This window comes from Mirounga leonina, unplaced genomic scaffold (genome assembly GCF_011800145.1).
Source record: "Mirounga leonina isolate KUSES-001 unplaced genomic scaffold, KU_Mleo_1.0 Mir_178, whole genome shotgun sequence".
Taxonomy (NCBI): Eukaryota; Metazoa; Chordata; class Mammalia; order Carnivora; family Phocidae; genus Mirounga; species Mirounga leonina.
In genome coordinates, this window is record NW_023270464.1 from 27,123,018 (window position 1) to 27,149,678 (window position 26,661).

General features: G+C 51.4%; 1 protein-coding gene across 1 annotated transcript in view; it reads right to left on the reverse strand.

Moving 5' to 3' along the window:
* Positions 1–1,000: 1,000 nt before the first annotated feature.
* ABHD17C (abhydrolase domain containing 17C, depalmitoylase) overlaps positions 1,001–26,661 on the reverse strand; it is a gene marked incomplete at its 5' end in the record, with an annotated part of 42,867 nt that continues 17,206 nt past the window's right edge. The window contains 2 exons of the mRNA XM_035024332.1: positions 1,001–2,487; positions 5,835–6,014. Coding sequence (XP_034880223.1) covers positions 2,268–2,487; positions 5,835–6,014 — 400 coding nt within the window. The remainder of the gene's footprint in view (positions 2,488–5,834; positions 6,015–26,661) is intronic.

A 26,661-nucleotide genomic window follows, 5' to 3' on the forward strand; every position in this document is an offset into this window, starting at 1 on the left:
CTGTATCAGGTTCCACAAAGAATCCCATTGGGATTTTTACTGGGATCCTATTAATCCTACAGCTCTATTTTTGGAGGGCTTAAAAATGAGCTTCCTTATCCATTAACATGGTATAGCTCTCATTAAATCAGGTCTTCTTTAATGTCTTTTAAAAGTTTTATAATTCTCTCCAGGATGTGTCTTATACATGGTCTGTTAGATTATTCCCAGGTACTTAATATTTTTTAATGCTACAGTAAATGATATTTCCCCCCTTTTTTGTGTGGGATTTTAAACATTTTTTACTGATTTATAGAAATAAGACTTTTGTGTATTTATTTTATGTCCAGCAACCTAGCTAAATTCTTATTACATCGAATAATTTGTAGATACTTCCAGGTGTTCTACACAATCATAATCTGAGAATAGTAGTTTTACTTGCTATTTCTTTTTAGATTTTTTTATTGAGGTGTGATCTACATATCATAAAATCTACTCCTTTTAAGTGCACGTTTGAATGGTTTTCAGAAAGTTTAGTGAGTCGTGGAACCACGTAACAGTCTGGCGTTAGAACACGCTCATCTCTTTTTTCCCATGTCTTACACCTTTTCCTTTTTTTAAAAGATTTCATTTATTTATTTGAGACAGAAAGAGAGAGAGGGAGAGTACAGAGGGAGAGAGAGGAGAAGACTCCCCGCTGAGCGGGGAGCCCAACACGGAACTCGATCCCAGGATCCCGAGATCATGACCTGAGCCAAAGGCAGACGCTTAACCGACTGAGCCACCCAGGTGCCCTTCTTACACCTTTTTCTTTTCTTCTTTTCCTCCTTCCCTCCCTTCCTACCTGGCTTCTTCCAAATGGAACCTCGGGTCTCTTACAGAACAAAAGCATACACCTTGAGAGAGGTAGAAAATCTGTAAGCCCCAAGGGTTTCTGCTTCAACCAACGTGAAGTGTTTTCTCATTCGCTACTTTCTCTGACGGAGGAGAGACGGAGGAAAAGACCACAGGAGGCTGCGCATTCTGATCCATGCATCCTTTATTCCATGACCGACCGCTGTGCATCCAAGCACAGCACACAAACTGGAATCAACCGCAATCCCGCTGTACAACAATCTGAGGCTTACAGTACATTTAAGGCTTTTAAATTTGAAAAGAAAACTTAAAATAAAACCAAAGAAACCCCCCGACCCCAGACCCCCGCCCAAGATGAGTCGTGTAGCAATGGTGAAGCATCGGGCATACCTGATGCTTACTTGGTGCAACTCCAGTGTCAAAACCCAAAGAACTCTTAAACTAAAAAGATTAGTTTAGTGAAATTTTCATTACATAAATTCTTCAAAGCATAAACTTGTAATTTTTTTTTGTCTTGGAAATGTTATAAAATTTTTTTCGATAGCAAAACATAGGAATAAAAACATATTAACAAAATGTATTCAATCATTTACATTACAAACAAGGGATCTGCAGTTCATCGTGGTAGCCTGACAAAAGAAAAGTACCCATTAAGAATCTATGCACAATGTGATTGCAAATATGTACAGTACTTTAAAAAAGCCTACAAGGAGGACTTCACAGAAGGAAAGTTGGCTAGGCTCTTTGTTAGACCAACCAGACAATCAAAATATTAAAACTCTGTTGACTAGTAATAAATTTACACTTAAAAAAACCCCAGTTTCCTTTTAAGAATATTCCAGTTATATTTATATGGTTCCAGTTGATGAAGCTGTTCATGATAGTTCCAGTAAATTACCCTTCCGTTGATTTGTTTGTTGGGGTGGGGGGCAGAGATCTGCATGGTCACGAAACTTAACAAAGGAATTTTCATCACCCTAGTGTCCCAGTTACACGATCACGGCTTCACAAATGGATCGAACCCATGAATCCAGAGGCTGAAAAAGAGCTGCATATCAAGTACTGAGAACATTGGTGGAGACAGGGCTGAGTCCTGCGGGAATGAGTCGTCAGCCGTGGGTACGGCCGAGCAACCGATGTGAGCATCGTCTACACAGCATGGGGCAAACCGACCGTGCCCGCGCCCAGCTCTCATCCCCACTCCCGCCAGGCAATGACGCTGGGTGTCACCACCGTTCGGTGCCACGTGCTGTGAGGAGTAGAACGACCTCGAGGGACAGAAGACGGGGACTTGCTCAGGTCTCTGATCAGAACACCAGGAGGCGGGTACCTCCTCCGGGTGATCCTGCCATGACCGCTTTCCAGTTCGAGCATGTGCAAAACAGAGGACTCGTGTGTTCACAGTTAAGTGAGGTAAAATCACGGTGTCTCGTTCAGGAATTCGGCAGTTCGTGGGATATGAACTGTTTTAGTCTTTCTAGGTATTGTGCATAAAGCTCTATGTCGTTGTGCCCAGCCCCTTCAACCCACAGGGGCTCCACAGCTCGGGGACAGCGCTCGTACATGGCCAGGCCGTGGGAGAAATCGATGACCTCGTCCTCTGTACCGTGAATAACCAGCACAGGCGAGGTGACTTTAGAGATCTTGTCGATGCTGCAGAACAGAACAGGGGCGGGGAGAGAGAGGGCTCCGTTAGTGACGACCACGGACTGCGCACGTCGCACCTGATGTCCCTGATGGTAACACTGGGGGGGGGGGGGGCTCCCTCGTTTTTCTAGTGATTCTTTTTATTTTCCTAAATAAACTTTTCAATTGGGGGGTATAATTTTGGCTTTACAAGAAAGGTGCAAAGATAACAGAGATCCCGTTGGCCCCCAGCCCGTCTCCCGTAAGGCTAACACCCCACATTGCTAGGACATGTCTGTCAAAACCAAGAAACCAGTGTCAAGGCGCCACCATGAACAAAACCCCACACTTTGCCTGGATTTTGTTAGTTTTCCCACAGATGCCTTTTTTCTGTTCCAGGATCCAGTCAAGAACACCACGCTGCATCTGGCCATTGCGTGCTCGTTAAAGTATGTTATTAAAAACAGAACTCCTAAAAGCCACCAGACTAACAATCCAGTAGCTAATATTTCTGATATATTCATATTTTTGAGAGAGGATTCTTAAAAAATAAATAAATAAACAGGCCAGAACTTGACATGTCCAACAGAGCGTCTCTTCTGAAAGCTTGAACACCTAATCCTCGGCTGCCCGCGTTTGCAGTCTTCTTGGCAAGATGACTTCAGAATCAACTCAAAAGATCCTCAAACCCCATCTCATAAATGCTTATGCCTCATTTTTTTTTTGGTAAAAACTGTACTACTTCGCTTGAAAACATAATGCAATGCCTAGCTTGGAGTCTGAGTGATCTCGGATTGTTTATGAGAACGGAATCTACCCTCAAAGGATGAGTATTTGAGGATTTTCAAAAGAATGTGCTGCAGGCTCTGAAAACATTTCCCAAAGAGGAATTCCAGACATAAGCCCTGTTGGCAGGGCGTGCAGGCAATTTCGCCCCCAGAGGGGACCGCTGTTTAACCTACGGACGCAGCAAGACGGGCGGATCCGGCCACCTGTCCTGGCACCAAAGCCCCCCCACCAGTGACTGCTCTTTCTGTGTCTGATGCCAGCCAAAGCTACAGAAGGATACCAACGGCAACTATCTGCAGGGACCCCGCTGCTCACAGGAACGACTAACACTGATGAAACAATTTCGACAGCCAGGTGCTCTGTGCTTTCCATACAAAAAAACCTGACTCTCCAGCGGGACACAGGAGACAGGACAGCCCAGCCCCGGGCAAGCGAGGAGGGCACCAAAGCCAGCGAGGATGAGTACCGCCGGCCTGAGCTTGGGCAGGTAACAAGGCCCTCGCATCAAGGGCACCGCCCAGAGACCTACAGACAACTGTCACAGAACCTTGATCAGCAGCTCGCGACAGCACCCACCACTTCGGGACACCCCAGGGAGACGGCAGAACCCCACCGGCAGTGGGATGTGCCAAGATCAGAGCCTCGGGTGGCGGCATATGCAATGCCCCAGATTAGCAGTCGTGTTTAGAAACCCGTTTTTCTCCGGTTTCATGTTAACAAGACTTCTTCTGAGAATGTGGGAGTCCAATTATATTCAATTAAAATGATACGTACTGGCAGAACGGGCCTGGGGCTGTGCTCCATGCTGCACAATTTAGCAGGAGAATCTCTACAGCCTGAGGGTGCATCTCAAGCTAAATGTGAGCGTCTAGGTGGAAAGCAGGTAAAGGAAAAGAAGCTACAAACCAAACAGTGATCAGGGCTCCTCTCACATTGTTGGTAATATTGAAAGGAAGTGGGAAATACCTTCCTTCAAAGAGAGGAACACAAACGGAGACAATTCAGACACTCGGTAGCAACAGGCCCCGTAACAGAACGTCTACCGAGTTCAATTAACGATGAGGGTCCGCGTGACTGTTCGTGGTCCGAAAGCTACCGTGTTAACGCTCCAGGGGGAGCTGTTTAGCGCTACGCCTGGCGGATCAGACAGACCCAGGGAAGACGGGTTGCTGGTTGACAGTTAATTAATAAGCTGCGGTTAGTTTCCATGGCTGTATTTTAAGGTGTATGCTAATTTAAGAGTCAGGAAACAACCTAGGCGTTTTGTTGCCACGGTAACGCCTAGCAGCCCTCCCACAAACACGCTAAACCTCTCCCTTTCCACAAACTGGCCTCTCATTACCCATTCGGCACAAACACGGCCACATCTGAGCTGCACATTCGCCCTACTTAGCATGCCCGGCCACACCAGCAGGAATTCGCCGCTAGGTCAACTTTCTTATGAAGCTGGAGTCTGCCCTGAGTGTTGGGACCAACTGCACGGAACCGAAGTTCACCCGACGTGTTAACAGAAGGCTTCTTTTTGTTGCAGGAGGACAGGCTGTGCGACAGACGTTGACGTTACCAAGCGATGCTCGCTCCCCGCGGCGAGAGCAGAATGACAGCCAGGAGTGGGTCGATCAAAATCCTGAGACCGGGCTTTATTCCTGCAGGGGGTGTTTCCCACAAAATGGCAACACGAGCCGGCCAGTCCTGCCCTAACGGCCTCGGACTTGCTTTAGCAACGCACAATGGGAAAGGTTTAGGGGGCAAATCGTGTTTGTGGAAAACACTGTCCTCAACTTGGATTTTAAGAAAGAAAAAAAAAAAAAAAACCCAAGTAAAATTTTCAAACGGAGGTATTCAAGAAACCACTAGCTCGCTGCTCTGGCATTTAGAGCACGGTGATGACCCACTTCCCTTCCTTCCGTCAGTGGGATGAGCAAACGGCAGGCCTGGGCCGGGAGGATCCAGCCGTGGGCTCCCGTCCACGTGCTCCCACAGGCAAGGAGGCCTGTGGGAGGAGCTGGGGAGCAGGCTGGAGCGAAGGGCTCCCAGGGCTGTGTTCCCTGCTACTGGGACGGTGGCCTGTCACCAAAGCACAGAAGTTCTGGCCTGCAGCCCACCTCCCCTTTCCCCTCACCTGCACGGTCTCACCGAAGGAGGAAGAGGTTCGAAAACTGAGCACGTCTGCAGCTTTGTGTGCGTGTGCAGACCGCTAAGTGCCTCATCATGCGTTTTGCATGCAGCTCTCTGCAACTCCAGCATCCACGCCCATCTGCGTGAACGAGCGAATCTGGAACGGCACTTTTTTCCAGGATACGTGTGGGCACTTGTGTTTCCATCCTGCACGTACAGCCGAGTCCATTAACCCTGGATGTCAGTATGAGCAAGGTCCCTACACGTCATCCGGGGGACTCTACAGATGAGTCAGGCCCGGAGGACCAAGTCTCTGGCTGGTGTGACCGTCACCTCCCCGAGGTGCCCAGCACAGGGTCTGGCGCGTGGCTGCATTCAGGAAAGACTGTCAGTGGTCCGCCATTCGCGGTGGCATCTGAGCCCGGGTCACCGGACGCCCCGGCGCCGGCTGACACGTGTGAGCTTACCTGGGGAAAGCGTCGAAGCAGTACGTTTTCCTGGTGTCTGGGAAAGCCACGCGCAGCCCCGACATCAGAGGCGAGTGCAGAATGACGGCGGCACACTCGTACCTCGAGGCCAGGTCCACCGTGGGGACGGTCCCGATGCTCTGGCCATACAGGATGATGTTCTCAGGACTCACGCCGTACCTGGAGAGAAATCGGGGGTGCTCGCCGTTAGCCAACGGACGGAAGACAGAAGAGACACAAACCGTGATAGCTTCAACTCACAAAACCCCCACGGCTCCTGGTTTAAAAAGACATCATCTAACCTGCACACTGGAGCTGAGAAGAAACGTGAACTTCACACAAACACATGTCAGGGGCCCGTCTCAGGAGGAAGGGACTGGGATTCTGTCTTCCACGACATTTTGTAAAGATAATGAACGCAACACGTTTAGGGGTGGGAGTTAAGAAACAGGTGCATTGTAAACAAACTGAGGGTTGCTGCAGTGGGGGGTGGGGTGGGAGGGATGGGGTGACTGGGTGATAGACACTGGGGAGGGTCTGTGCTCTGGTAAGCGCTGTGAATTGTGCAAGACTGTGGAATCTCAGATCTGTACCTCTGAAACAAATAATGCAATATATGTTAAGAAAAAAAAAAAGAAGAAGAAGAAGGTAGCGGGAGGGGAAGAATGAAACGGGGGAAATCGGAGGGGTAGACGAACCATGAGAGATGATGGACTCTGAAAAACAGGGGGTTCTAGAGGGGAGGGGGAGGGGAGGATGGGTTAGCCTGGTGGTGGGTATTGAGGAGGGCACATTCTGCATGGAGCACTGGGTGTTGTGCACAAAAAATGAATCAAGGAACACTTCATCTAAAACTAATGATGTAATGTATGGGGATTAACATAATTAAAAAAAAAGAAAAAAGAAAGATGCATCGTAAGTCCCATTTCGTAGTTCCAGAGTCCTCTCGTTTCCTATCCTCCCCTCTTCAGAGTTTCTCTGATAATCACCAATTTCAATATTTCTGAAGTAAAAGGAAAAGCACGTCCGGCCAATTGTACTAGTTTTATGAAGAGCCCTTCAAGTGAGGTTTTAATAAAACATGAAAGGTACTGAGAGACGATTCAATGAGACAAATCGAGTGTCTTCAGCCTCTCCCTGGGGCTAAACCCTTCGGAGCCTTCCTGAGTGGTCTCCCGAGCCACTGCCTCTGGGCGTTTAGTTGGTGCCCGCCACACTCCCGGTCCCCGCGCCTGCCGTGGGCACAGGCCGAGCTCGGGCCGGAAGAACGCGAGCAGAAGGACGCGCGTGCAGCTTTCGAGAGAAGGGTGTGCTCTCCCCCTCCTCTCGGCGGGAAGCCGACGGACGTCACGGGGTGGGGGGTTCCTGGCCCACGCGGAAGAATGCAGCGAAGGTGAGGACGTCAGACAAGGTCAAGGGAGAGCAAGGACGTGCGAGGGGAGCTCCGTCACGCCGCTGAGGGCGTACAAACCAGCACGAGCGCCCGGGAAAATCATCCCTTATCATCCGGTCGAGTTGAAGCCCGTGATCAACAATGTCGCTCTTCGGCATAAACACCTACCGTCGCTCCCAGGGCCACATGAAGTTCGCTCTGATAACAGCCTTCAGTGACAGGAACCGGCAGCCAAGAACGGAGGGGACGGCAGGATTTCGGCCCGGCTTTCTCCCCCCCCAGCTCCCCGAAACGCCACAGGAAAACGGGGGTTCTTAAGAAGGAATTCAGGGAGGGAATGGCTATTTCTGGAGGGGACACACTGTGTTCATGGAGAGCCAGCATCGGAGCTGTGCCCTGGGGGGCAGACAGGACCTGAGCACACGGGGGACAAGGAGGACTTTCTCCCCGAGCAGGGTCAGGTGCACACGGCACAGCTCGGGAAAGTGCGGGAAAGCAAGGAGCAGGTGCAGAAGCCAGTGCGGGGCCCAGGGGGGCGCATCTGGGAGCAGCGTGAATGTGCTAAGGGTCAGAGCTTGTCCTGGAGACGAGGAGGGACACGGGAGGCAAGGGCAGGTGACAGGAACAAAGTTAATGCTGTCTTTACTAGACTATGTGACAACAAATGAGGAGCTGGGGAAGGGGCCGGGTGAGGAGGCAAGTGCTTCTTTGAAGGTATCAAAGATTTTCGGTGGCACATGTGAGGGGTCCCTGTTCCCCTTTGAGGAGGAGGACACTGAAGTGTGTTCTCTTCACTGTACCACCATGGGTTTTCTTTTTGGTAGACTAAAGGTACAAGCTTGGTAACTTCTGTACCAATGGTTCCAAACTGAGAAGTGTCTGAATTTCTTGGGAATTAAAAAAAAAATGTAAATTCCCTGACTGAAAAATTTTCCATACGTAGAAATTCCAGTGGGTTTGTGGATTCCTAGACTACACACTGATGGATACAGAGTAAAAAGTGTAGGATCAGACCCTAAAGCCCCTTTAGGTCCCAAGTTAAATAAAAAGAGGGAACACAGAGCCAGTAAACGGAATCTACTTATGGAGCCCGCGTGAAACACAGGGCATTCTAAGATCGTAGCTTTAAAAACAAACAGCAGGATCAAGTGAAAAGCATTCGTTCAAAAACATCACCGATCCCCAAGTCCTGCGCCTCCATTCTGAAATGAAGCATTCGTGAAGCCCTCCCACCCGGAGCCGACGGTTTTGCGGCGGGCAGAAGCAACAGAGGCTCAGAACCGGGCAAGCTGCGGGTCCGCGCCGGTGGGGAGGCGAGGGCGGACCCGGTCCCGGGGGCCGGCGGGCGGCGGCCTCAGCAAGGCTGCGGGTAGGACAGGGAAGCCAAATACACACAAGCGAGCCCGGGCACAGACGGGCGGCAGGGCCTCCGCCACCAGGGCCGGAGGGAGAGCCGCGCAGAGGTCCGGACTCACGGGGCGGGGGGTCTGCGGAGCAGGTGCAGAGAGGACAGGAAATCGCCTGCACAGGGCCAGACGCGAGTCTGAGTCGGGGAGAACTGGCGCGCCAGCTCACAGGACACCTGGTGGCACCAAGCCACGGGGGCAAAGGCTGGGTGGGCTCTGATAAAACCCCAAGGGAAACTCGGCCCTCGCGCCTGTGATGGAGGCCGCTGGGGGTCGGGATGGGTGGCGGGGTGCCAGTCGGGAAGGCGTCACTACCTCCCACGGTGTGAGACCGAAGCGAGCGGGCGTCGGGGAAAGGTGCGGGGTGGCCCTTCAGGCCCATCCTAGCGCGCCGGCGACTTACTCTCCCCTCCTTCCTTCTGCTCCTCCTGGCCCACCTCGCGGGGCCCCACCCTGCCCTGCAGGCCCCTCTCCTCCCGTGCGCTCCCCTGGGGGCCTCGCCCAGCGCCCACCTGCTGCACAGGAAGGGCGCCGTGACCCTCCACGCACCGAGGACGCGGCCGGCGGGGGCTTCTAACCCGAGTTCTTGCACTGACCCTCAGCTCAGCCCGGCCCTTTCTGCCGGCATTTCTCCCCGACGGCCCCCATCGCTTCACACTCGCCGCCGCCCACACCGACACATGGTCCTCCCTCCCCAACGCCTTCCCTCTCCCCCCATCGCCACAGCCTTCAGTGCTCAGGCTTCGGGATGAGGGCGGATTTCTCAGGCCTCTCTCTCCCCTGCTCCTCACAAACTCTCGGTCACTAAGTCCTGCCCTTTCTGCCTCTGAGACGTCTGCCAGACGACGGCGTTCCCGACACCACGTCTCTGTGGTGCCTTCCTGTGCTGGATCCAACGGATCTGTCGGTCCGGCACATGAACGAGCACGAACACCAGCTCAGGCACCCACGGTCTGTGGCTCACAGGTCTTTCTGCAAGGCTCGCCATCACGGCCTCTCCCTACCCCGTGAGGCTCACAGGGCCCAGAGGGCCCCTGACTGCTCAAACCACCCACTGTCCCACCCCATCCTCGGGGTTTGTGCATCTCATGCTACGGCTGGTGAGGAGGCAGGTGTCCTAGTTCCCGACGGCTGACCTGGTTTCCATCCTGCACGCACTTGCTCCTCGCTGAGCCTGGGAACCCCCAGGCCTGGCCACCCCCACTGCTGACCCCTCCTCTTCTCTCTCGGACCGTCTGAGCTGCCACACGACGACATTCCATCCCTATGGGAGGCATCTCCCTCCTCACTTAAAAAGAGAGACAGATGGGGCGCCCGGCTGGCAGTCCGTGGAGCAGGCGACTCTTAATCTCAGGGTTGTGAGTCTGAGCCCCACACTGGGCGTAGACGTGACTTAAAGATAAAATCTTAAAAAACCAAAATAAAAGAGAGAGAAAAGAAGAAACCCATGTCATGTTGCTACTTTGCTAATCACACCCCTTCGGCAAACCACCATCCTCGGGGTAAACGTCCACATACTCACATTTACCTCCACAACCTGGCCCCACCTCACTATTATAACCTTTTATTTTCTCTCCAAATGAACCTTCTCCTGCAGTTAGACTCCTCGCTGCATCATAAACAGCCCCTACTTGGAAGACTCCGGGGTCCCACCTGCCTCACACATGCCTCCTGAACACCGGTCTGCCGGGGTCCTTTCCCTCCTGACCACTCACCCGACGACAAAGTGGTGTGACGGTGTGTGCGACTGACCACGATGAGATTGTAAGCCCCACACGGGGGGAGGCAAACAGTACCCACACTCGGGCGCCCCCGGGTACCTCAGAGGTACTTCTTCCTTTGAATGGAACATGGCTCCAGCCAAAGGCTATTTTCCGACCAATCACAACTGAATGCCATATATAGTTATCATTCCAACGGCTAGATAATGCCCTCGAAGCTCAGCATCTTCTTGAGGATCTGGGTAGGAGCTTCTGGAATCTCCTGTCTGCAAACTAGCAGATGAGTCGGTCCATCAAGGATCACAACAGTTAGTGAGCGCCGTTTCTTAGGCGTGAGGTTAGATTTACTCAAGACACAATGCAGGAAACCCAAGCCTCCCAAATTTTGCCAGGGGAGAGCCACGACCCCGAATAACCACACCCTGGAAACCTACATCCACCCCCCCCCCCGCCAACCTCTCCAAGTGTCTACCACCTTGCTGCATCACAAGCGACGTTGGGTTCAGGCTGGCCACCCCCAGCGTAGGTCTCTGCTCCCGTCGGCACCCAGGACGTGCCCCAGGAGCCCCCGCAGCCCGGGCGAGCCGGCAGCATGGGAGGCAAGAGCCCGAGCTGGGAGGGCGTGTCCTGTGGGAACCAGCCCTTCGCTGATAACGTGAAACCGGTTGTTTTCCTTTTAACATAAGGCTTTCTCTTCTGTCTACAAACGCGAAGAAGCAGAGCCTCCCCGAGACACTGCATCCTGTTTAAGTTAATGGACCCTGACTTTGCCCTGTGTCGAGAGCATTTCCATTTATCTTCACAAGAAGCGTGCTTGGCACAGTTCCACGGACTTTGAAGTCGATATTTTAAATATTTCAGAGTTAGAATTCCTGGTGGAAATGTCTTGAGACGTAGGATAAAGATAAATACACAAGGTAACGTGAATGTTAATTGAAGGATGAGGTCGGGATGCTGAGAAACCCCAATAAACTTTAGGGCAAAGCCTCAGAGTGAAAGCCTCGCCCATGTAGGGGAAGCAGTGCGTAAGCAGGACCCGCCAAAAACCACGGGCACAGAAAATGGTAAACCAATCTTACTTTCTGTAGCCAAAGCTTAACAAATGTGCGCCTTATATTATGAGGAAGGTGAAAAAAGCATCAATCACCCAAAACATGCTTATTTTCCCTTTCTAAAAATACACCTGTGTAGGTCTAGACTTTTTTTTTTTTAATGTTATACATGATGTTTCATAAACAGATTTCTATCGGTCATTAACTCCAATGGTGGAGAGCAAAGGAAACACATTTTAAAGTATCCATTGCATTAGTGCTGTTTGAGAAAATTAAAAATCTTAAAGGTTGGTGATGTCAATGGTGTATTTGTTTCTTTTCTTCTGATAAAGAGAATTTGGTTAAAAGAGACATAACCTCTGGAAGTTTTACTAACCTGAGCATGTTCAAGGTATTTTCCCAACACTGGTTATAAAATAAAATGTGCCAAATGCAACATTAAAAGTGGCCTCATTCATTTGAAGTTAACAGTGAACTGGGGAGAAACAATGTGCTCCCGGGTTATGAGTCTTTGGGGAAATAAAGAACAAAATGTGATTCAAACCAAGAAAGAACACGAAAACCAAGTCGAAGTTTAGGCCAAATGAGTATCATGGTCAGTAGGTTTATCAGAGTACATGAAGGAACGATCAAAACGGGGACGGGGGTCGGGGGAGGTCAGGACTCACAGAAGGGGAGCTCAAGCAAGGAGGGGACAGAGCCTGGCCGGCGGGGCGAGGGGTCACTTCCAGAAGCAGAGGGACACCAAAGGAGGTGCAGTCCAGGACGGCAGGGTCAGGGAACATGCAGGAGATCCCAGGATGGCGCTCGGGGACAACGGGAAGGACGCAGCTGGTGGGACTGAAATGTTAGGAGTTGCTCTGATCAGATGTGTCTGCGGCAAGTTGGGGGGGGGGGCAGACCGGAAGACAATCCTACAGCTAAGGGTTGGGAAGATGGGCACAAATAGGGAAACTGGGAAGGAGACCATGGGCGTGTGGAATTTTGTTTGGCTAGAAAATAAATCTGGGAAGATACAGGCTCAAGTAATTGTGGAGCATCTCAGGAAGGCATTACACAAGTCAGACTCGTCAGTCACTGTAAGAAAAATCTCCTGGGGCGCCCAGCCGGCTCAGTCAGAGGAACATTGCCACTCTTGACCTCGGGGTCGTGAGTTTGAGCCCCACACTGGGGGTAGAGATGACTTAAAAACAAAATCTTTAAAAAAAAAAGCAAAAGAAAAATCTTCCTGAAATTGCTTTGATGTCTCTGCTAGACAGATCAGGCCCCGGGCACTCCTCATCCTCCTTCCTGCCAGGGCTCAGAGGAAGCCGAAGAGGGGGGAAGCGGGGGCCCGGAAGAGCCATCTGGGCCAGGGGCGAGGGGGCACAGCTCAAAGCCGAGGCTCTGGGCGGGACCAAACGGCCCTGGTCCCTCGGAGATGGACAGACCCAAGCTGACACCTGCAGACACAAAGATAACATGTCCTTTTCTTGAGTGGACCATGACGACGATGACAAAGGGTGGGGGACACCAAGGGCATTCCAGGAAAACACACCTTACACTCACTCACAGACTCCGAACACAGCAAGACGTGTGTTCCCTGGCATCCCCCTTCAGGTAGGACCTTCCTCCTATGTGGGATGTCAAGTGGGGGTGCAGGGAAGGGTTCTCTGTGTCCGGCCCAAACCCACCCTCAAGACAACTTCGTTCTTTCTGACATTCGAGACTGTTCTCTGCTTCCGCAGCACTGTCTCGGTGTCACGGCAAAAATAAACAAGACCAGCGTGACTTAACTTTAATTAAAAAAAAAAAAAAAATTGGGCGCCTGGGTGGCTCAGTCGGTTAAGCGACTGCCTTCGGCTCAGGTCATGATCCTGGAGTCCCGAGATCGAGTCCCGCATCAGGCTCCCTGCTCGGCAGGGGGTCTGCTTCTCCCTCTGCCCTCTTCCTTCTCGTGCTCTCTGTCTCTCATTCTCTCTCTCTCAAATAAATAAATAAAATCTTTAAAAAAAAAAAATTACTTTTCAGAGGAAAAGGTAGAGTCCTAAAGAATATAAAATCTACTCTTTAGATCTGTTACAATAAAAATGGAATAATTTGCTTGAACTTGTTTGAGGAGAATTGTGCATGGAGTTGTGCTAATGATAACTGAGATGCTTCTGGCATTTTCTAATTATCTACCATGTTGGAAAGGCCCGAAAATACTGCCCCACCCCCACCCCCAGCTGCACAAATACCTGGAAATGGTTAGAATACAACCTACTCTACTTTTTTGAGGGCATTACATGAGCGGGCTTAGGTAAAACATCTAGCAGAGGCATATGACCAAAAAAGCCATTTAATAAATAGCACTTCTGTCCCGCCAAATACAAACACAAACACTTGGCCAAATAAAGCCTTATGGGATCTGCCTATTCCATATCCAAGAAACACAGCCGAAAGGAAAGTAGACATCTCGTGAAATCTCTGTGATGGGGAGAAACTTAAAAAATCTAATTTCAGAGATGCCTGGGTGGCCCAGTCCGTGAAGCGTCTGCCTTCAGCTCAGATCATGATCTCAGGGTACTGGGATCGAGCCCCATGTCAGGGCTCCCTGCTCAGCAGGGAGTCTGCTTCTCCCTCTGACCCTCCTCCCTCTCAAATGAATAAATAAAATCTTTAAAAAAAAATCTAATTTCATGACCTACCTGGTCACCAAGGCTGAAGGTTATTTCTTAAAACTGGAGTCTCAAGAATCCAATTCCTAATTATTTTATCCCACCGGTGGTAAGGTGAGTTCTCACAACAGCTGTGGTCCACAAGACACAAGACCCAGGTGGGTGAGTCTGCCCGGCTTGACACTGACTTGCAAATACTGTGGATCTGGGAACGCCGCACCACAAAGCCTTTTCACCCTCACTAAAACTGCCGATGTCCACCAGAGAATTCTTGGATGGTCACAGCCCGGGACGGAGCATTTCTGAGCTGCTGTGTCTTTTCAGAGCACCACTCCATCTCCGTGCCCTGGAGCTGGTGGTGTGAACACATGCTCAGGGTGACCACCGCGGGGACGGGCGAAGCTGGAACCAGGACGGTCAATCCACATCCTCCCTCCAGGACGCCTGTGCCCTCTTTCTGCTGAGCCTGGGGGAGGTCACCTGCGTCCCTGCCCAGAAAGGCCCACCCTCCAAGAGGAAAGCGAAGCTGAGGGAGGGGGCCGGTGAGCCGTTCAAGTCCGTGTCCTCGGGGGCGGCCTGGGTGGGGCTGGGATTATCCCCCCAGAAGCTGGGCTAAAACCAGTCCTTTGTAAGCTCCTCAGTGCACGGTCATGACCATGGGAAGGTGTGGGGCTGGCCGTCTGCACAGCAGGCTAGAAGGAAGAGCGAGGTCTGACTGCTGGCCCTGCCCTGCACCAGTGACCGCTCTGTGGCCCCACTTGCCGGGCCGCACAGGGGGTGTAAGGCCCCCTTCCAGGCCTGAGGCGAGAATTAAAGGCAGTAATGAGCGAAACCCCACGGAGGACGGTCCTCCCCGCCCCCCAGGCTGTTTTCCAGTTTCCATGGCCAGACGAGGTGCGAGCAGGATCTAATGCAGCCCCTGCTCTGCCTCCGGAGGGCCGGCCTGCTCCCCAGCTCAGGCTGAGCACTGCCCGACTCTTCCTGGGGATGCCCTCCGGGATGTTTTGCATACACCCAAAATGCAAGTCTGTTAGGTAAGCACTCTCCTCCGGCGGACCCCGCGAAGAAGCCCTTTGTCCCTCCTCGATGGCATCTTCGCTTCCTCTCTCTGGGGTCGAATCCCCTCTTTGGGCCTATCTTGTGTCCTTCCTCCTCACGTCCCTACTCTTCCTTCTGCTTCCAGAACCTTCCATCCCCCCCCCCCCCCGCCGCATCCTTCTTAAGAGCACGGAAAGTCCACAGCATCAATTATGGAAATACGGCAAACCACAGGACAGGGATGGAAAGGCCCTCAGAGATCATACAGATGGATCACTTTATAGATAAGAGAACTCGAGCTTTAAGAGGTTACTAACTTAACTCAGAATTGTAATTACTAAGACAGCTGCTACCTTATGGCCCCAGAATATGGGCTCAACTGCGGGAAGAAAGGATTTCTATGAATTACAACCAAGCCAGCCTTGGAAGGGGGCAGGCCTGTCTGAATCTCGCCTTGTGACTGGTGAGTCGGCTGCGTGTTTGCCAACCTGCTCGGGATTTTCCTTCTCTCGTGTGTAACATGGGCTCCTGCCCAATGAGGCTGGTATGGAGCTGCTCCGTATTGCGAGTTACCACCCCTTTTAATGCAGACGTAAAGCAAGCTGGTCCTCCGCCCTGGCCTGAGCATTTCAGGTGTAGTAAATAGTGCTTTCAAAGTGAAGATTCGGGGCGCCTGGGTGGCTCAGTTGGTTGAGCGTCTGCCTTCGGCTCAGGTCATGATCTCAGGGTCCTGGGGTCAAGCCCCGCGTCGGGCTCCCTGCTTGGCAGGGAGTCTGCTTCTCCCTCTCTCTGCCCCTCCTGCCGTTCATGCTCCCTCTCTCTCTCCAATAAATAAAATCTTGGGGCGCCGGGGTGGCTCAGTTGGTTAAGCGACTGCCTTCGGCTCAGGTCATGATCCTGGAGTCCCGTGATAGAGTCCCGCATCGGGCTCCCTGCTCGGCGGGGAGTCTGCTTCTCCCTCTGACCCTCCTCCCTCTCATGCTCTCTGTCTCTCATTCTCTCTCTCGCAAATAAATAAAATCTTAAAAAAAAAAAAAATTATAAAATAAAAAAATAAAAAATAAAAAAATAATAAATAAATAAATAAAATCTTAAAAAAAAAAAAAAGTGAAGATTCTGTTTAATGGGAACAGTGTCCATGGAGGATCATGGAGAGTTCTGGAGGTAGATCGTGGGGATGGTTGCTCGACACTGTGCATGTGCTCAGTGTCCTAGAAGGGCACACTTAAACATGGTTAAAATGGTAAATTTAATTCAGGTATATTTTATCACAATAAAAAGGAAAGAAAAAAGTGAACATTCTTCTTAAATCTGACTTGTACTAATTATTCCCTGTTTGTTTGTTTATTTATGTTAAGTAGGCTCCACACTTAGCTGGAGCCCAACACGGGACTTGAACTCACGGAGGTTGAGACCTGAGCTGAGATCAAGAGTCAGACGCCTAACTGAACGAGCCACCCAGGTGCCACCCAGGTGCCCCAAATTATTACGTTTGGAGAAAATCTCTAAGTGAGATTTTTACTATAGGAGTAGAAACAATAAGTAGTAATATTAAATGATAGTAAAGAGTAAAATGTGGTGTTTTTTAATTGTAAAATCTCCAAAACCCAAAGGCATTGGAATTTACCAGTAACAGGGAGAAACAAGATCATGCAGGTACACATGTCCCTCATACTGCGTTCTTGGACACATCGAGCAGACTGTCCTACCCACGCTCTTTCTCAGACGGGAGGTGTAAGCCTGGGGGGGGGGGTCCAGGGATGATAACAAAGCTGGGGTCTATGTGACAACTCTACTTGAGTCAAGCATAATTTTGACCTCCTTGTACCAAAGACTTTGTTATCCTTCCCCTTAGCTCTCCACCTTGTCCGGATTTTTGTTTTTGGTTTTTTTTAAAGCAAAAACAAAGGAAAACCACTCCTCAGTATGGCCCTGCGATTCCGTTGTCCTCCTTCTCTTCTGGGGATAAAAGCAGACCCTCGGGATCACCCCAGAAGGAAGCCAGAACAGCACGTGGAACGGCGGGGACAGATGTCTTTCGCGGCACCCGTGACCTGAATAAAACCATCACAGAGTTCCCAGTTCTCGATCTGAACACTCCAGGGCAGTCGCTAACGAGGTCATTCTACCTCACGGCCCTCTGGCCCCAGCCGGTCAAGGACAGGGGGCCGGGGGACGCCAGCCCCGCAGCCCTGGAGCCTGGGAGCATCGCGGCCGCGCAGCTCCGGGGCCCCCCCCAGGCGCGGCCCCACCTTCTCCCCACGTCGGGCTACAGTGAGGCCTGGACGTAACTCCCACATGCTATGTCAGTTAAAATACTGTGTTGTGGGGCGCCTGGGTGGCTCAGATGGTTAAGCATCTGCCTTCGGCTCAGGTCATGATCTCAGGGTCCTGGGATCAAGTCCCGCATCGGGCTCCCTGCTCCTTGGGAGCCTGCTTCTCCCTCTGCCTCTGCCTCTCTCTCTGTCTCTCATGAATAAATAAATAAAATCTTAAAAAAAAAAAAAAAAATACTGTGTTGTGTATCAACACAACGAAGCAAAGCTATGTCCTTATCTGTCGTCCGCAGGAAGCCTGTATTTGGCCGCCGAGAACACCGCGGGCCGGGACACGAGTAACTGAGAAGCGCCCCGCGAGCCACGTGCCATCCCGTCCGCTTCTCGGGCCGGACGTGTCCCCACAGCCTCCCCGCCCGGGTCCGGCGTCTCCCGCGGGCCCAGAGACGCCCAGCAAACACAGCCCGCTCTGCTTCTCGCACACACGCCAGCCGTGAGGGAGCGAGCTTGGCCCCTCGGGCCCGCGTTTCAGCCCAAGCTCCCGACCGGCGCGTCTCTCACTTTCCCTGCTGTGGCCCTGGCTTTTCCTCGGCAGGCTGTGCAATACTGCGAGTCTCCGGTTTGGTCATTTCGGAAACTGGGGGGTTTCATACAAGGTGCGTGCCCATGAGGTTTCAAACAGGGACAGCCGCAGACCGGGTCTCTGCTCTGCAAGAAATCGTTTTGTCACTGCAAACACTTCAGACCACGACACCCCCCAGACGCACATATCTGCCTCCCCCTCTGCCCAATAGGAACCTGGGGAGGGCAGAGCAGGCCAGGCCACCAGCAGGGGAGTCCCTGCATTCTGTGGGACAGGGACCCCAGGACCCACCGGCAGAGGCTGGGATTAAGAGGCCAAAAGAGAGGAAAGGTAACGAAGAGGAGCACCTGGGGGTGCCGCTAACTCAGGGATCTGGGATCTGCTGCTGGTTGATCTCCTGTCTTTGTTCATAAGTGGATTCCGCCCCCCCCGCCCCGGGAGGCTTTCCTCCTCCGGGGTGCTCACCTGGACCTTTCCCCACCCCAGCCGTTCCCACCATTGCAGAGGGCACCCGGTTCCAGGTCAGCTGGCCTGCTGATCCCTCCTCCCCCTCCTCCTAAGCCTGATGCACCTCAGACGTCCCGGTCTCCTGAATTCAATCCAGGACGCCAAGGGGCATTGGGACACACTGAACTTTCAAATCCCTTCCTTCAGGCCTAGAATGCTCCCAACTAATTATTCCTAATTCATCTGACTCCCTATTGACAATTTACCATGGTTTGGGAGTTTGCACCAAAGCAAGACAATTCAGAAAAGGAGGATTTTTATTACAAGTTTTCAAAGTTAGTCAAGAATTGTGTTTTTCATCAAAACCTGGAAGAAATCGGGGTGCCTCGGCTCAGTTAAGTGTCTGCCTTGGGCTCAGGTCATCATCTCAGGGTCACGGGATCGAGCCCCATGTCAGGCTCCCTGCTCAGTGGCGAGTCTGCTTCTCTCTCTCTCTCTCTCCTCCACTCCCCCTGCTTATGCGCTCGCTCTCTCTCTCAAATAAAATCTTGTAAAAAAAAATAAAGTATTGGGCGCCTGGGTGGCTCAGTCGTTAAGCATCTGCCTTCAACTCAGGTCATGATCCCAGGGTGCTGGGATCGAGCCCCGCATCAGGCTCCCTGCTCCGCGGGAAGTCTGCTTCTCCCTCTCCCACTCCCCCTGCTTGTGTTCCCTCTCTCGCTGTGTCTCTCTCTGTCAAATAAATAAATAAAATCCTTAAAAAAATAATAATAATAAAATAAAGTATTAACAAATGTTTTCATTACCATAGCTCTATCTGTATTTTTATCTTGAAAAGAAGCCTATGTTCACTTTCTTCTACAACGTATTAGAATTCTTCAGATTTAAAAGAAAATGTGAAACGATGTGGCCAAAATGTTTATAAAAACATTAACCATTCATTACAATTTAATACTTGCTACTTCTTCCGCATAAAGCAACATTTACAAGCAAGGTTATAGGTTTCTGTGAGTATCTGAGTCAAGTATCCCACACTAAATCCCTCAGCTGAGGTTTTTTTTTTTTTTTTTGCCCTCCGGGTGTCATACCCACATGCTGACCGGTTTCTCTCAGTAGGCTTCTCAGGAATCAGAGAGAGAGAGAGAAGGGAGTAACATACGCCCCTCCAGGGAGCAAGAATGAACAAGGAGGATTTGGGTTTTGCCCTCATGGGGCGCTTATACGCTCACAGTCTGCTTGTACAGGCTGCTTTTATTCTAACATAAGAATGCCTGATTTTAAAGATCTGGCAGAGACAGATCTGGGCCTAACACACTCCCCTCACTCCACAGATCTGAAGTCCAAAGACAAGTAAATCCCCTCTGGGCCAATGTCCCGACGTGTTCAATGCCTCCAGGCATTTTTACAGGGCGTCAGAGTCAGGATTGGTGACCCGTGGGCTCAGGGCCCATGAACTCACTTTCCGAGGGCATTAGGCCCACACCTGCCCTCTGGCCCCCTCTCGTCCCTGTCACTTGCTCCTCCAGGCTCAGCCCTAGCAGGTCATAAGCCACAGCCATCAGGCCAGACCAGAGGTGCTCACTCCAAGGAAGGCTGGGTCGCACCTACGTGTGGACAACAGCCGGGAACCACTGGGAAGCCAAGCTCCGGAACAGAGGGGCCGGCTCATAGCCATCACAAAGCAGCAAGACACACATGCCACCTACCTCCTCTCTGACCCTAATGACCAGCAAGGTGCCATCATCCATTTCTTTAAACTAAAGTTCCCGGCACTTAGGTGAACTACCCGAGGCTGCCAGGCTGGTAGGTGGCCGATGCCTGCCTCCAAGGCTGAGCCCCTCTGCTCTGAGCCCCCCATCTCCACAGACACGGAGCAGCCCCTCTGTCCCTCGGGGGCCAGGGGAAGTCAGCGACGCAGGAGGCCTGACGACCCACCCCTTCACCGATGCACTAGGGGAGGTCGCCCGGCCTGGCCTCTAACTCCATATTCACGCCTATAAAGGACGGAGCACCATAACAGGTGATCAGAGAAAAACCACAAGTCATGTAAAGAGATCCTACAAATTCTGAAAAAACATCAATCTTAGGACTCAGAGTGAATGAGGGCTAGGATGCATCCTTTCACCCCAATGCAAATGACAACAACAAAAACAGAAGCAATTAACCAAGAGAGGAGAGATAGTCTTAAAATTAAAAGAGAAAAATACAGAAAAAACTTTTTCCGTACAACTCCTGAATCAAGAAGTCAGAACCCCGGGCGCCTGGGTGGCTCAGTTGGTTAAGCGACTGCCTTGGGCTCAGGTCATGATCCTGGAGTCCCGGGATCGAGTCCCGCATCGGGCTCCCTGCTCAGCAGGGAGTCTGCTTCTCCCTCTGACCCTCCCCCCTCTCATGCTCTCTCTCATTCTCTCTCTCTGAAATAAATAAAATCTTTAAAAAAAAAAAAGAAGAAGTCAGAACCCCAATGATAGGCTAGTAAAAAATAATGATGAGACCATGGGCGTTGAAAGGCAACATAATAATAAAATCATCATCATCATCATCATCATGACCGTCAAATACCCAAATCGACAGTACCACTGAACTAGAAGATGAAAACCAGACGACGGTTCACGAATATGCAGATGTCACACCTGCTAATGCACGGAGCAGGAATCCTCGACCTGCTGTGTCTGCCAGAGCCCTTCCTTCCCAGAGAAGGTCCGAGTGAGAAAGGCTGCACACAACCTCCCTTCCGAGGGTCTGGTCATTCTCGGAAACGGCAGAGAACGCTTCCTGTGCAGATGGGGAGCGTGTTTGGGGCGGGTCTGGGTTTGTTAGATTCCGCTCCTTCTTGTGTCCCCTACCAGACAGAAGCTGGTACCCAGGGGGGCACCCACCGCTCTGAGTGAGCCCCCCACGCACGGCAGGAGCTGCGGGGGGCACACCTCCTTTGCACCTTGGTGCCCCCTCCTTCCCGTTCCGTGGCCAATTCTGGTCATTCTCCCAGAACCCAGAGGACAAACACACAGGAACAGGGGTTCTATAACTAAGTTAACAAGGAAACACCGCGCGGTATGGGATTTAAAAGACCAGTGATGGACTTGTCGTAAAAACAGGGAAAGGAAAGGCATGTTTCTCAACTCCCCCGCCCCCAGAAACCCACTCAAAATAAGAAGAAAATTTTAAAATAATAATGAGATGATGAAAATAAAAAAGAAGGCAACCAGAGAGCTTAGCGTAGGGTGTCCGTGACCCCCAGAGGCCCCCAGAGTTTGAGGGCAACGCCCCAGCTGAGGCAGCATGGGGCAGCCAGCCGGTCTCAGCGGGAGGCATTTGGAAACCCCACTCCTGGCTCCATTTTATGTTTCTGGCCATCTTTTTATTTTTCCCTTACTGTAGTATCTGCCTTTGTATTTTGTGGATTATTCATGACAAGACACAAGTCAATCAGTCAAAAATCACTACACAGTACAAAACCTGATTTCCATAGTGATGACCCTGGCTCATCGATGTATTTTCTGCTTAGGACAGAAAAGAAATACATGAAATATTTACAAATATTTCATCACAAATTGTTAGAGAAGTTTGGGTGCTTCCAATAACACACCCACCAGGCTGCTCGGGAGCTCTGAAGCCCAGAGGCAGGCTGGGGCTGCCCATGGTCCCATCTCTGAGCAGCACCATGCACATGCCAACCCACAGCCTGATCCTCAAAACTTCACCTCCACCTCGATATTAGCACTTGGCTTGGGGAAAAGTTCAACGTACCCCAAAGGCCTATCTGGCTGGGAAAACTTGTAACTGCCGGCAAGACCTGCTTCTCAGATACCTGCTGGAGGTGAATGTCTACCCACCTCCTACCTTGAACGCTGACGTGAGTCGATCTCATCCGGACGCCTGTTCTGCTGGCTTCCTCCTCAGCTCAGGATGAGGCCCCAGTTCCCAGAGTCCAGGCGGAAGGGCTGGAGGAGGGAGCACCCCACAAATGCCACATCCCCACATCCCAGTGCCCCTCGGTTTCCTAAAAGCCCCCAGGGTTAACCTACTTCAAGCCCTTGGCTTTTTGAGAAGCCATTTAGAACATAATACACAGAATACTTTCCAACACTTTATTTTAAAAATCATTGAACACGAACCTTGCTCGAAGGAAGGCCTGAGCACCACCACGGGACAGGTGTCCCTGACAGGTGAGTGTCTCACCTGTGGGATGAGGAGGGACCAGTGCTAGTCACCAAAGTAGATGCAACTCCTCTGTGGAGACTCCAGGTGCCTAAGGAACCTCCAAAGATGCTTCCTTTGAACTTCACCTACACAGAACCAGAGCAAATACCTGCTTTACCTCATATCTCTCACTGAAAATTAACAGTGTCTTGCTCATCACTTGGCATCCCCTGGCTCTGTCTGGTCAACGCTGGGCCCCTGACAAGATGTACTTTTGGAATCCTCAATGTGACCCATGGTGAATTCTCGTTGGATTGCGGCAATTCAAAAAGATACAAAGAGGGGCGCCTGGGTGGCTCAGTCGGTTAAGCGTCTGCCTTCGGCTCAGGTCATGATCCCAGGGTCCTGGGATCGAGTCCCACGTCGGGCTCCCTGCTCGGCGGAGAGCCTGCTTCTCCCTCTCCCTCTGCCTGCCACTCTGCCTACTTGTGCTCTCTATCTCTCTGTCAAATAAATACAAAAAATCTTTAAAAAGCAAAAACAAAAAGATACAAAGAGCAGAGGTCCTGACAGCATGATCTAGGCTGTTCCTGCACTAGGGGGGGAAACCAAGTCAGACTGGAGGGCTGCTGACTGACCAAATCGCGGGAGAGCGTCACGCGTGCGGAGCCTCCCCGCCACGTGCAGGACGTGCTCAGGGCCACTCGGGGGGCTGTTCACACAGGCTGCAAAGTGAGTGGTGCTCACGGGTCCTGGGATGAGGCAGCCCTGCTCGGCAGCTCACAGTGAAAAACACTGGCTTATGAAGCTGTCATTTAAAAGATTCCTCTGGCTGCTAGTAGAAATGAGGACCCGAGCCTCATTTGGTTTGGTCCCCAGCCACCCCAGACCCCACTGACAAAGAAGCATTCCGGAAAGGAATCAGCCCGCCCAGCAGACAGGAGGATGGGGCAAAACCGGAGGACGGAAGATCTCGGTGTGTTTCTAGGTGACAGACGGTGAATGGAAATGTGCTGATGGATGACACCGAGTGGAGAAAGCTGTCCAAGATACAGCGCGGGGGCTGCAGGGAGCGTGGAAGCCACACGGATCACAGGCTTCTGGCTCAGAACCGGCACACGACGAGGTAGGAAAGCTACAGAAAGTGTGATGGGGAGTCACACAGAGCCACCCCCTCCCCAACAGAGACGTCAGGGGAACCTGCGTGAGCCGAGACTTCTGGTGAGCACCCTCAAGAACACTCATCCTCATTCAGGTACGGGGGGCCTCTTGCCACCCCAAAACAAAGGCTACCAGGGAGCTCGCCCAGGCTGACCCTTGCTCGGGGAGAGACCCAGCAAGGAACAGATCTGCTCACACCACGTGGAGTACACCCAACCCGATGACCCAATTCTCCGTCCTTCAGTGTGAACAGTAACCACACGATGGTGAGGACAGCTAACATGTACCGAGCACGGGCTACGTCACGTTCTCCAAACTCTGCAGGTACTGGCTCAGCCTACCCGCAACACCCCTCGCAGGTCGCTGCCATTATCCTTAGGAAAGTATGTTACATCCAGAAAAAGGAGAGTCAGCATTCAACCTGAGTCCGAGCCAGAGACCCAGCTCCCAATCACTGAGCTACACCAACATACCAGCAGTACGAAAAACCCAACGTGCACCTTACAGGAACAGACAAGTGAGGGCCCAACAGTTAGAACTTTAAAAAAAAAAAAAAGGATACTAAGAAAGACAGTATCCTGACGGGTCTGGGAACGTACACCCATAAAACAGGAACAGGATGCTCTGGAAAAGGGAAGTCAAGGGTAACAACGAACTCAGGGATGAAGAACGATGCTCACACAGGAAATCTAACTCAGAGGCTACAACGCGAGGTCCAAGAGGCCTCCCGGGACATCCAATGAACTAGACAAAGAGATGGGATACCATGGGAGGCGGGGGGGCCTGCAGGTCGGGGTACCAGAGGCCACACAAGAGGGTCTACGCAAGCAGACCCTGGCCCTCAGTGAAAGCCCGGCTGGTGGGGGGCAGGGTGGAGATGGTGCAGGCTCACTAGAGAGGATGCGGCAGGACTGGCGCTGACGTTTACTTCCTGAGATCACAACCCCGCCAACGAAGACCAAATAAGCCCCAAACACTAAAACAGCAGAAGGAAGTCAGCAGGGGTGGATAACCGAGAAAACGCCCCGTATTTCTCAGCAGGAAGTCAGGAAGCGCTGACCATGGTCCCTCCTGGGTGCTGGCGGGGGGAGGGGGGAACAGCGGGGCGACTGCTGCATTTTGTCCCAATCTCTTCTGTGTGATTTATTACTCTGTGCATGTATTATTCAAGTCACAATGTTCAATTCTGTCATGAAAAGGTTACTCACCTCTCCCGTTGGTTTTTGTAAGTTTTCCCACCGGCACGCTGGCCTGACTTGGCGCCAACGGTGAATCTCACTGCATTTACCGAGGCACATCCTCTAGGAGCACCCCGAATGCTCTCTTTCTTTACGAAAATGAGGAGAGGGCTCCCCCCGCATCGCACCAGGCACAACGGTCAGGAAACGAAACGCAGGCAAGACTTGCACGGATTCGAGAAGTCTCTCCCTCCCCTCACTCTGCCCTTGACAAGTCAGCCACGCCTCCCGCCAGCGCGAGGGACGTGTGCACCGGCCTCGAGTCACCAGCTGCGAATTTACAGTAATTACACTGAAGAATCGAGTCTAAAAATCAAGACTGAATATATTAATAAGGTCAGTGGCAAGGAGACCTTGACGGACAAAGTGCGGGGCTTAAGATTACAAGAAGGCATTTAAAATCTTCAAAGCTGGTTTCAAAGACAACTCCCCCAGAAGCTTGAGACCTGAGCTGGCAAGAGTTCACGTGAAAAACAAACAAACAAACTTGAGGGGAGGGTCTTAAAAGTAATCAAAAGCTTTAATTGAGGCTCGGTGCTGGGGAGCTGTCAGCACGGTGGCAACGGCCAACTCTAGAACACCCTACTCTCCCAGCCTACGCCCCCTTCCCGACCACCCACGTGTCACAGTGCGCACACCACACAACAGTGACCGTACCAGCTGAGTGTCCGGTCGGACCCCTAGAAAGGGAGAAGGTGGGGCCTCCTACCTGAATACCTAAGTGCTCTGAAGAGAAAGGGTCAGCTGACAAAGATTTTATTTTTTTTATACATTCTTTTTGGAAGTTTTTATTTATTTATTTGACAGAGAGACAGCGAGAGAGGGAACACAAGCAGGGGGAGTGGGAGAGGGACAAGCAGGCTTCCCGGTGAGCAGGGAGCCCCATGTGGGGCCCGATCCCAGGACCCCGGGATCATGACCTGAGCCGAAGGCAGACACTTAACCGATTGAGATTTTAAATCCACTGTTTAAGTGCATATCTTGCTCTTATTGTATCAAATGAGTGGAAGATGGAAAAAACGAGTACTAAAATTGACAGGAAGCACAAGCCTCGTGGTTGAAGCAAAGATGACAATATTAGATGTATCAGAGCTTTGGAGGGTGGTTTTTGTTTTTTTTGTTTTTGTATTTTCCTCCATCAAATGCTCACTGGCCTCTCTGACAGAGGGTATGTTCAGTCACAAAGAAAAAAAGAAAGCACTTCAAGAACACATATGAAAAGCCAGAAATAAATGTCATTTTAAAGACTACGTGCACTTTCCTCCATCCTTCTGAGCCACTATCCCGGCATGCACGAACGTCCTGGCAGACACTCTCAAGAGCATCAACAATGCCAAGAAGACAGGCCATGCTCCAAAGTCATCGTCTGGTTCCCAACTGTGATGATGATCCACGGTCACACCGGCGGCTTTGAGATCAGTGATGATCACAGAGCTGGGAACATTGTTGTGACCCTCACGGGCAGGTTAAACACGTGTGGAGAGACCGGCCCCAGATCTGATGTACAACTCAAAGGTCTAGAAGATGGCAGAATAATCTGCTCACGTCCCACCGGTGTGGTTTCATTGAACTGACCACCTAACCTGGCATCATGGCCCGTGAAGAAGCAAGACAAAAACACAAGGGAGGGAAAATCCTGGGAGTCTTTTTCTGGGGATGTGATACATACATGCAAGCAGAATACCTCAACGGACCAAAAAAAAAAAAAAAAAAGATTTTGAAAATTGCAA